The sequence below is a fragment of the Oncorhynchus tshawytscha genome, linkage group LG13 (assembly GCF_018296145.1).
Source record: "Oncorhynchus tshawytscha isolate Ot180627B linkage group LG13, Otsh_v2.0, whole genome shotgun sequence".
NCBI lineage: Eukaryota > Metazoa > Chordata > Actinopteri > Salmoniformes > Salmonidae > Oncorhynchus > Oncorhynchus tshawytscha.
Window position 1 is genome coordinate 36,309,423 of NC_056441.1, and position 11,507 is coordinate 36,320,929.

At 39.9% G+C, this 11,507-nt stretch overlaps 1 protein-coding gene across 1 annotated transcript; it reads right to left on the reverse strand.

Annotated features, from left to right (window-relative positions):
- Positions 1–7,239: 7,239 nt before the first annotated feature.
- Positions 7,240–10,313, reverse strand: LOC112265915 (C-type lectin domain family 6 member A). The gene is made up of 6 exons (XM_024443443.2): positions 10,163–10,313; positions 9,891–9,983; positions 9,513–9,677; positions 8,877–9,028; positions 8,301–8,419; positions 7,240–7,850 (listed from the first exon to the last, which is right to left on the reverse strand). The coding sequence occupies exons 1-6, from the start codon at positions 10,245–10,247 to the stop codon at positions 7,688–7,690; spliced, it is 777 nt and encodes a 258-aa protein (XP_024299211.1). The 5' UTR covers positions 10,248–10,313; the 3' UTR covers positions 7,240–7,687.
- Between the last annotated feature and the right edge of the window lie 1,194 nt (positions 10,314–11,507).

Below are 11,507 nucleotides of genomic sequence, written 5' to 3' on the forward strand. Positions count from 1 at the left end.
AGAGGGAAGGTGAGGCCTTATACCGTGCACACTGCAAATTATGTTGTGTATTAATAATGGCCCAAATAAATCCAAAAACAAAGGATTAAAAAAATACTCAAAAGCAGGAGCCCATTAAGCATTTGGGTTAGGCCTAGAGTTAGGCTAATCCTAACAAAGCATTCCCACAGTTACCCGTATCAACCCAGCAAAACCATAGGAGCAAGTGAAACAACCGAAACAACTGAGCTGTCACCTATTGACATGAACCTACCTCTAGCTTTACCTGGTTTGGTTAAAGCTCAAGTTGAATTCAGCAAGTGCCATGGCAACCACCCAGAGTGGGCCTGGCGCAAGAAAACATGGAGACTATTATCATTGTAACTATTGGCTGAATTTAATGATAGCTATGTCATGGTGTTTTGATGATAATCGATGCTACAGACTTTCCTCGCAGCACGTCCATGATGATTGTAAATCTAGGCTAGTGGGACGGGAAGCTGGAGTGTCTATAGAAGTGTATGGAAAACAAAACTGTGCTGAACTTTCCTCACGTTCAACCTAACAGATAATAAACAAATCGCCCAACCCTAGCCGAAGTTGATTCATTCTTCAAAAAACAGTATTTAAGCATACATTGGTTTAGCGAGGAACATAACTTTGCCTGTGAACGTATGAGGTGCCCGTGAGATGTATAAAAGTCTTTGAATATCCAGTTTGAATAAGGTCTATCGTTTGAAAGGAGAACAGCACCAAAGCCATATAGGCCCAGCCTAAGCAACTCTGTGTACGGCGCTGAATGGCAAACAAATGTAGAAAGTGTTGTGGTTATTACCCAGGTGATTCTGGAAGCAGTTTTGGGTCTGGTTAGTGTTGGGGAATCGGGCCTCAAAAGGAGCCGTTCCGTAGTTCTTGATTTACTCTTCGATTACGGCAGACATTTTGACTGATTTCAATCTGCAAAACATTCATACCAATCAAAACAATGATTTACACAAATCTCAACGAATTTCCATAATCACTCTATCGTGTCAACCCTTACCCTAACCTTAAACCTTCAAATGAACCCTAACCTTAACCCTTTTAGCTAACCCTTCCCCTAACCCTAACCTTTTAACCTAACTCCTCAACACAACCCTAACTCTAACCCGTAGCCTAGCTAACGTTATCCAGTAGCTAGAATTCATAACATATCATACGTTTAGCATATTCGTAACACATTGTACGTTTCGCAAATTCATTACATATAATATGTAATAAAGATCCATAAAGATCATCAAGGACATCAACCACCCAAGCCACTGCCTGTTCACCCCGCTGTCATCCAGAAGGCGAGGTCAGTACAGGTGCATCAAAGCTGGGACCGAGAGACTGAAAAACAGCTTCTATCTCAAGGCCATCAGACTGTTAAACAGCCACCACTAACATTGAGTGGCTGCTGCCAACACACTGTCAATGACACTGACTCAACTCCAGCCACTTTAATAATGGGAATTGATGGGAAATGATGTAAATATATCACTAGCCACTTTAAACAATGCTACCTTATATAATGTTACTTACCCTACATTGTTCATCTCATATGCATACGTATATACTGTACTCTATATCATCGACTGCATCCTTATGTAATACATGTATCACTAGCCACTTTAACTATGCCACTTGGTTTACATACTCATCTCATATGTACATACTGTACTCGATATCATCTACTGTATCTTGCCTATGCTGCTCTGTACCATCACTCATTCATATATCCTTATGTACATATTCTTTATCCCCTTACACTGTGTATAAGACAGTAGTTTTTTGGAATTGTTAGTTAGATTACTTGTTCGTTATTACTGCATTGTCGGAACTAGAAGCAATAGCATTTCGCTACACTCGCATTAACATCTGCTAACCATGTGTATGTGACAAATAAAATTTGATTTGATTTGATTTGATTTATGTATTGTAATTCGTAACATATCATTTGAAATGGGTGATGGACATCCACAAATTAATACATACCATATGAAACCTAACATGTCATACTAAATAGAATGTCTCAGATTTACATACATAATCATACAAAATGCTCTGAGACCAGGTTGCAATCACTTCGCTAGAGCTATGGCTAGAAGTTAGTTTACTTTCGTAGCAGGATAGGAGAGCAGTTTCCCTAACCCTTTTCCTAACCTTACACTAATTCTCCTAACCTGCTTCATTAATTATCCTAACCTGTTGCTTAACTTCTCCTTACCTGGTATGAAAAAGTCACTTCAGGTCGTAGCTGTATCGAGGTGGCATGTTTTTAGGGAATCTCAAACCAAGCTAATGCCAGAAACTTTTATTGTTTCCTCAGTCAGAGAAATAATATAAGTATATTTTGTATCTGAAAAGCTGATGATAATAGCTGCTTTGTTTTAGGATTGTTTGAGCAGATTTGGGCTTTCTGGATTAAGAAGTTAAAGGGGCAATCTGAATTTTAAACAATAACAAAGGCACAACCCCTCCACTGTTTTTGTAAATGGATAAGAGATGGGGCTGGAGAAATGTTAGCAGTTTCAAATTGATAGACAGAGCTATGGATGCAAGGACTGACCATCCATTATGCAAGGACTGACCATCCATTATGCAAGGATTGACCATCCATTATGCATGTTAAATGAAGTATATGTGGTTTTCTAGAGCTTGTAAAAATGAGGTTAATGATTTAAGCTTATGTACTTTAGATGATAACCACATTTATTGTGTTCTTGCTTACAAATATCCGGGCATGTGGATAGACCATAAGTAGTCTTTTATAAAGCATATTGATAAGTTAGCTAAAATAACTGTCCAATGAAAATTGAACTTTTAACCAGTACCCAAATAATATTGTTGGCCCCAACTAAAACTTCTCAAATAGACATTTTAAAAATGCTTGCTATCCCCTCATAGAGGATGATGTCAATGGCCAATCAGTCAATGGCCAATCAATGGTCTACTTGCATGAATATTTTTTCTAAATGTTATATGCCCTCACCATTCCAACATAGAAAAGCAGATTTTTAACATATTTAATGACCATTTTCTTGTAAATGAAAACTATTTCACTCATATTGGAATGAATTCTAAGTCATATTTCATAGAAATCTGGAAACACTGGACAGTTACTTTAAGAAACTGAGGATAAACATGCCCTTCTATAGAAATATGTAATGACTATCACTAAATAGTAGAATGCAATCAACATTTCTTTCTGTTGCAGACTACGGTGACATCATTTACATGAAGGCAGTGTTTCCATAGTGCACTTCAATTTATCATGGGTGACAGGTTTTGCACTCATCACTACTTGCTCTATCTGTAAGTAGGTCTCTTTGACGTTGCGTCAAAAACTCCCACAATTCCTGACATCTTCACGCACCCATAGAAGTACAGTTGAAGTTGGAAGTTTAGCCAAATACATTTAAACTCAGTTTTTCACAATTCCTGACATTTAATCAGAGTAAAAATCCCCTGTCTTAGGTCAGTTAGGATACCCACTTTATTTTAAGAATGTGAAATGTCAGAATAATAGCAGAGAGAATGATTTATTTCAGGTTTTGTTTCTTTCATCACATTCCCAGTGGGTCAGAAGTTTACATACACTCAATTAGTATTTGGTAGCATTGCCTTTAAATGGTTTAACTTGGGTCAAAGGTTTCGGGTAGCCTTCCAAAAGCTTCCCACAATAAGTTGTGTGAATTTTGGCCGATTCTTCCTGACAGAGCTGGTGTAACATAGTCAGGTTTGTAGGCCTCCTTACTCGCACACGCTTTTTCAGTTCTGTCCACACATTTTCTACAGGATGGAGGTCGGGGCTTTGTGATGGCCACTCCAATACCTTGACTTTGTTGTCCTTAAGCCATTTTGCCACAACTTTGGAAGTATGCTTGGGGTCATTGTCCATTTTGAAGACCCATTTGCGACCAAGCTTTAACTTCCTGACTGATGTAGTGAGATGTTGCTTCAATATATCCACATAATTTCCCCTCGCCATGATGCCATCTATTTTGTGAAGTGTACCAGTCCCTCCTGCAGCAATGCGCCCCCACAACATGATGCTGCCACGCCCGTGCTTCACGGTTGGGATGGTGTTCTTCGGATTGCAAGCCTCCCCCTTTTTCCTCCAAACATAACGATGGTCATTATGGCCAAACAGTTCTATTTTTGTTTCATCAGACCAGAGGACATTTCTCCAAAAAGTACGATCTTTGTCCCCATGTGCAGTTGCAAACCGCAGTCTGGCTTTTTTTATGGTGGTTTTGGAGCAGTGGCTTCTTCCTTGCTGAGTGGCCTTTCAGGTTATGTCGATATCGTACTCGTTTAACTGTGGATATAGATACTTTTGTACCTGTTTCCTCCAACATCTTCACAAGGTCCTTTGCTGTTGTTCTGGGATCGATTTGCACTTTTCACACCAAAGTACGTTCATCTCTAGGAGACAGAACGCTTTTCCTTCCTGAGCAGTATGACGGCTGCGTGGTCCCATGGTGTTTATACTTGCATACTATTGTTTGTACAGATGAACGTGGTACCTTCAGGCATTTGGAAATTGCTCCCAAGGATGAACCAGACTTATGGAGGTCTAAAAAATTATTCTGAGGTCTTGGCTGATTTCTTTTGATTTTCCCATGATGTCAAGCAAAGAGGCACTGAGTTTGAAGGTAGGCCTTGAAATACATCCACAGCTACACCTCCAATTGACTCAAATTATGTTAATTAGCCTATCAGAAGTCAACTTGGTGTATGTAAACTTCTGACCCACTGGAATCATAGGGATGCTGACTCTGGAAATTCAGTGTGTTGCTACAGCTCATGGAAAAACAGCCTTTAGTTTTTATGCACCCCATGTATGGAACGATCTTCAGAGTTCTCTTTTAAGCTAGACACGTTGGTGCCTCTCAGGCAGTTCAAAATGTTGATCGAAGATATTTTTGAAGAATGTGATTGTTTTTCTTGAGTGTGTCTGTAGTTTAGTGATTTTGTAGTCTCTTGTATTTTATATTGATATCTTGTAAAATGTGTGAAATTGTAAAATACAGAGCTCCATGGTGAAAGATACCTTGGTCTCAATCAGACTCCCTGTTGAAATAAAGGTTAAATGAAATAATATCAAAATGATAGTTTTCAACATGTAGCTATGTTTCGCGGCTATAGGCCTACAGTGTTTGTTTATAATTCCATTGTTACAAACAATGGAGTAAAAAACAAACTTATATTTTGGCTTCTGATGGGGAAATTGAGCTCATAAGGCATTCATTCATAAGTTACAATGCCACCAGAAAGTATTCATACCCCTTGTCTTATTCAAAACGATGTTGTGTTACAGCCTGAATTCAAAATGTATTCAACAGATTTGTTTTCTCACCCAACACCCCATAATGACGAAGTGATTATATTTTTTGAAATGTTTGCACAGAAATAAACATTCCCATAAGTAGTGATACCCTTGAGTCAATACATGTTAGAATCACATTTGGCAGCAATTAAAGCTTTGTCTTTCTGGGAAAGTCTCTACCTGGATTGTACAATATACGCATATTGTTCTTAAAAAAATTATTCAAGCTCTGTCAAATTGTTTTTTGATTATTACTAGACAACAGACTTAAGTCAAATCTGTAACTCGGCAACTCTTTTCTTGATAAGCAACTGCTGAAAGGTGAATTCATCTCCCAGTGTCTGGTCGAAAGCAGACTAAACTAGGTTTTCCTCTAGGATGCTTAGCTTCATTACGTTTATTTATCCTGAAAAACACCCCAGTCCTTAACAATTACAAGCATACCCACAACATAATGCAGCCACCACTATCCTTGAAAATAAGGATTTGCCCCAAACATAACACTTTGTATTCAGGACAAAACGTTAATTGCTTTGCCACATTTCTTGCAGTATTACTTTAGTGCCTTGCTGCAAACAGGATGCATGTTTAGAAATATTGTTTTGTTCTGTACAGGATTAATTCTTTTCACTCTTGTCAATAAGGTTAGTATTGTGGAGTAACTACAATGTTGTTGAGCCATCCTCAGTTTTCTTCCATCACAGCCACTCTGTAACTGTTTTAAAGTCACCATTGGCCTCATAGTGAAATCCCTGAGCAGTTTCCTTCCTCTCTGGCAACTGAGTTAGGAAGGACGCCTGTATATTTGTAGTGACTGGGTGTATTGATACAAAGTTTAATTAATTATTTCACCATGCTCAAAGGGATATTCATGTTTTTAATTTTTTTGCAAGGCTTTGGAAAACCTCCCTGTGTCACGCCTTGGTCTTAGTATTTTTGTGTTTTCTTTAATTATTTGTTCAGGCCAGGGTGTGACATGGGTTTATTGTGTTGTCGTATTGGGGTTTTTGTAGGCATTGGGATTGTGGCTGATTAGGGGTGTGTCTAGCATAGGCTTGGCTGCCTGAGGCGGTTCTCAATCAGAGTCAGGTGATTCTCGTTGTCTCTGATTGGGAACCATATTTAGGTAGCCTGGGTTTTACTGTGTATTATGTGGGTGATTGTTCCTGTCTCTGTGTAGTTTTCACCAGATAGGCTGTAATTAGGTTTTCTCGTTTCGTTTGTTGTTTTTGTATTTATTTAGTTATTTCATGTATCGCTATTTTTTCATTAAAGAACATGAGTAACCACCACGCTGCATTTTGGTCCGACTCTCCTTCAACAGACGAACGCCGTTACACCCTGGTCTTTGTTCTTGACTCTGTGTTTGAAATTCACTGCTCGACTGAGGGACTGAGTGCGGGTACAGAGATGAGATACTGTTGTCACACCCTGACCATAGTTTGCTTTGTATGTTTCTATGTTTTGGTTGGTCAGGGTGTGATCTGAGTGGGCATTCTATGTTGGATGTCTTGTTTGTCTATTTCTATGTCTGGCCTGATATGGTTCTCAATCAGAGGCAGGTGTTAGTCGTTGTCTTTGATTGGGAACCATATTTAGGTAGCCTGGGTTTCACTGTGTGTTTGTGGGTGATTGTTCCTGTCTCTGTGTTTGCACCAGATAGGACTGTTTTGAGTTTTCACATTTCTTGTTTTGTTAGTTATTTCATGTATAGTTGTTTTTATTAAAAACATGAATAACCACCACGCTGCATTTTGGTCCGCCTCTCCTTCAGATGAAGAAAACCGTTACAACTGTAGTCATTTAAATCATGTTAAACAGTATTATTGCGCACAGAGTGAGTCCATGCAACTTATTATGTGACTTGTTAAGCACTTTTTTATCCCTTATTTAAACTTGCCATAACAAAAGGGTTGAATATTTATTGACTGAAGACATTTTCGCTTTCCATTTTTAAATCATTTGTAAAATGATTGTGTATATTCCAGTGACAAAAACATCTACACTTCAATCCATTTGAATTTCCGGCTGTAACACAACAACATTTGGAAAAAGTCAAGGGGTGTGAATACTTGGAGAATCAATGGGTTTATATTCTTAATTTAAAAGTCCAAAAATGGACGTAGGCTAGCAATTTTACAGCAACTTAATTTTCAATGTGCAAACCCCCACATCCACCAGCAAGAGAAAATGACAAATCATAGGTATTTCGTTATTTATTTCAGTTGTACATACATTGCATAATTACCAATACCATACATCAAAAGACAGTTAAAAGATATTTAATGCAACCAAACGGCACAGACTCCGACTGCCCTCTCCCTTCCCCTTTTTCTCCTCTCCTGAGATAGAGTGTCACTGCAGGGTGCCCTGGGTCCTCTCACAGATGCTCTTCAGGCTGTTCTTGCACGTGGTGGCGTACCAACCGGCCCTGTGGCTGTCTCCTGGCGACAGCCGGGCACACAGTTCCCTGGTGTCCCCCTTCTCTGGCTCGTGATCCCAAAATATGTCCCAAAACCTGTAGAGGTAACACAGACACCATCAGTTTGTACTTAAAAAAAAAAAACATTTAAAAAATGACCATATACTGTAGATACATTTGGTTACTTTGTCAAATAACCATCAATGCAGAGTAATACATCAGTAATGCATCATACATGGAATTTCATCAAATGATATGGACATATGGCAATAAATATGCTGTCTTCTTGAGCTTAACGAGGCCAATATCTCTTCAACGAGACCTCATACAGTAAGTATCCTCATATGGTGCTGTGATTTGAGGTAAGGTGATCCAGTCTCGAGTCTCGATTCAGGACTCCACGCCAAACTATAGAATTGAGATCCAAACTCAGGTAATTTCTGGACAATACTTCTATCAATTTACGGGACTTTTACATTTTTTTTTAGCCCAAGACTATCCTCAGAAGCAAATCTTCTGTGACTTTAAGTTAAGATTCTAAGTTACCCCTTCTCCACCGGGGAGTCGTCCACCCAGTGCCAGGCCCCGCCTGGGTTACCATTCCTCAAGCCGATCCAGTAGGAGTCTCCCTGGCTCAACTCCTTGGCTCTCTTCCACAGAAAAATCTGAGAGAAATGCAATACTCAGACGGATGCCTCAAATAGACACGGCCCCACACTTTCGTATAACTCCTAAATCTATACTTAACTTTAACCGAGAGGGTCAAATGTACTGAATTGCACAGTGAATGTCTAAACATGAATGACTGACCTTAGATTATGTTTGTGTCTGTATTAGGCCTACTGCATAAAGAAATACCACAGCTTTGAGTGACGGAGCAGCCTATTTATTGGCAATAGTTCCAGGTAATTCTCAGTAAATCTCAGTTCTCCATTTACTGCCAAAGCACAGGATTTTTGTGAAGATTTTGATTTATCATGATTTAGGTTCTCAATAATCTCTTGATTCAAATGAGATCCAAATTTGATATTACAGAATTGAGAAATAGGCTACAATGGATTCCTCCAAAGAAACCTAAATCTGTATGATATCATTGGGTGATGGGGTTCATGGCTGTCATACTTGCTCCTCCTCACTCTTCACCATGGCAAGGTTGCCCCCTACAGATAGGCAGTGGTACTGACTGGAAATCCAATCCAGTCTGTCATGGGTGTAGAGGTAGCATCTCTCCCCAAAAGACTCCCATCCCTCTGGGCACGGCCTGCACTCACGCTCTGCGAAACAGGTGGAAGGTTACGCCAGAGGTCAGTCAATGAAACAGGTCCCCCATGTAACAGGTTTTTACATCTCTATAGGATCACTTGTATAAATAAAATATTTCCTAAATACATCAATAGAAATACTCTTAAAACCATCAAGTGGAGATTATATATTGTGTTACAATATGATCTAATAATAGCTAAAGCAATGCTGTTATTAGGATGCCAGGCCAAAAGCCTAGGTCAAGTGTGATAGTATACCATTTGCACCACTCTTGTCAGTATCGGCCATTTTGAAATTTTAGGTTGATCCTGGTGATCCTTCATCATCTTTTGTCTGCCTGTCCATATATTAAACAGGCCATTGGATGAGAGTATTTCCAGTAGGCCATCATCCATGTCCCAGCTAAAAGCTCGCAGAACTATGCAAACTCAAGCAAAACTCTTCACAATTAATGGCTTCATAGCAAGAGTTTGATCAACCTGAACGTGTGCTCACCATTGGTGCTGCTATTGGTGATGGGACAGTACTGGTTGAGTGCTGGGTACTTGTGGAAGAGGAGGAGGTAGGAGTGGTTCAGGGTGTTCAGCTTCTGAGTCAGGTCTTTGAGTCTGACCTCCTGCAAGGCGGACTGGGATTGGAAGACCAAGGTGATCTGCACCACTGCATCATGCACCCCCCACCACCGCGACCCCATTGCGATGGACACAAAACAGTGAAAGGGCAATGTGAGGATGAGGTAGCATCAGGAGACAATTATAATTAAATGGTCAAGTTAGGGTTAAAACCTTAAGTCTTGACCTTCAATAACAATGTAAATCAGTGGACTATTTCTTGAACCTGTTCATTTCAAAATGATGACCAAATAAAACTCACAGTAAAATGTCTGTAGGAGTGTGGCCATGGTCAGTAGAAAACAGAGCAGGGCCAGGTAATGTGATAACTGTCTGTACTGGGTGTACCACCAATCTGAGAGGGGGAATAGTTCAGCCACAGACATTAACGTCACTATAGACATATTTCACACACAAAAAAGTACAGCATTATGTCTTTTAGACATCAAACAGGCAATAATCCAGACTTGAATTTGAGCTGAGCTTTTGTCTATGGATAAAAAGTGTGCTATCACTTTATGATAATGGCATCACCTCTCTCTGTTGACCACTCCGTCTTTTTAGGATGTAGCAAGCCTGGTCCAGATGTCCCATTCTCCCCTGGTCTTATGACTCCCATTCCCCCAAAGCAGTAGGACACTGTGCTGGAGACTGAAAATAGATCCAGCTCTGCTGAGTTCCACCTCCCAAATGAGCGTTGAGGCGGTATGCTACCCTTAGCTTCATGCAAAGTACATTTGATAGCAAACCTGTTAGGCAGGAAAAGTTTTGATTATGGTCAAACACCATTATTCTGTTGTGATGTTTGTGGACAACTTGTAAAAACTCTACATAGCTTGTTGTACTGTTTCTGTTAAGAATATCTGTGGTTCTCCAGGGCCCGTTTCCCAAAACATCTTAAGGATCCTATGGTTCTAAGCTGAATTTAGCCGTAAGATGCTTTTGGGAAACCCTGGCCCCTGGTCTCTAGGTGTTGTCTCGGTCAATTCAACATGGCACCCAAAATAAAGATGTCAGCAATCAGTATGTAGGCCATAACGGAATGCAATGTCCAGCCACAAAACTTCTAATTCAAATGCCCTCCGTGCTTCGATAACTGCTATTGTTTTAAAATGCAGAGCTTATCTATATTTCGACACCTAGAGTCTTGCATTTTTAAAAAACAACTCAATAATCCATAATCATATCTGTTTCAACTGACGCGGCTTAGGTGCTACGTTATGCTTTTAAGCGGACCAATTTTGTAGGCTGTGCGAGAGTCTTGTTTTGCCAACTGATAATCACCAGCCAGTTGAGACGGCAGCCACAGGATTTGAATTCTTCCAACAGCACGCACCCTCTGCACGCTTATCAGCTCTCGGGTTCTCGACACAAGGCAAATATCAAGGCATAAGGACATCCCTGGGGGTTTGAAAGTGCTATACGAAGAAAGACAAACATACCGTACAGAGCTGAGGCTACAGCTAATATTGTGAGTTAAAATAGGCTACAGTTCATTCCTGAAAAAGATGAGGACCTTATTGCTGGTGGATATTCCAAACCCAGCCTATATTGTGCCTGGCCAAAAGTAAATGTATTTCGTATACTTTGTTCTTCTAATCTTGTTGATTATATATGATATATGATCTTTGTTGTTGTGCTGCTTGCCTCTTTAAAGCATACAAAACAAAGCTGAAGCATTCTAACTTGGACTTTTATTGGTCTTTAAGCCGTCATGATGATATAGGCTACTGAACATACAGAACACCTTCCAAAGGCAACTCACACCCTCTTGTGGCCAACAAGGTGGACTCCGATTGGTCATCATGCCTCTGCTTCCTTTGTATTTAGGCCTCCCATCCTTTACCTGTTTGGTGTTCACAGACCTGTAAAGGGGCTG

Coding starts and splice junctions, on each gene's coding strand:
- LOC112265915 (XM_024443443.2), bottom strand. CDS start 10,247: ATGGGAGTCATAAGACCAGGGGAGAATGGGACATCTGGACCAGGCTTG. Junction 9,984..10,162: donor GGAGTGGTCAACAGAGAGAG/GTGATGCCATTA, acceptor TCCCCCTCTCAG/ATTGGTGGTACACCCAGTAC. Junction 9,029..9,512: donor CACCAATAGCAGCACCAATG/GTGAGCACACGT, acceptor CCTGTTTCGCAG/AGCGTGAGTGCAGGCCGTGC.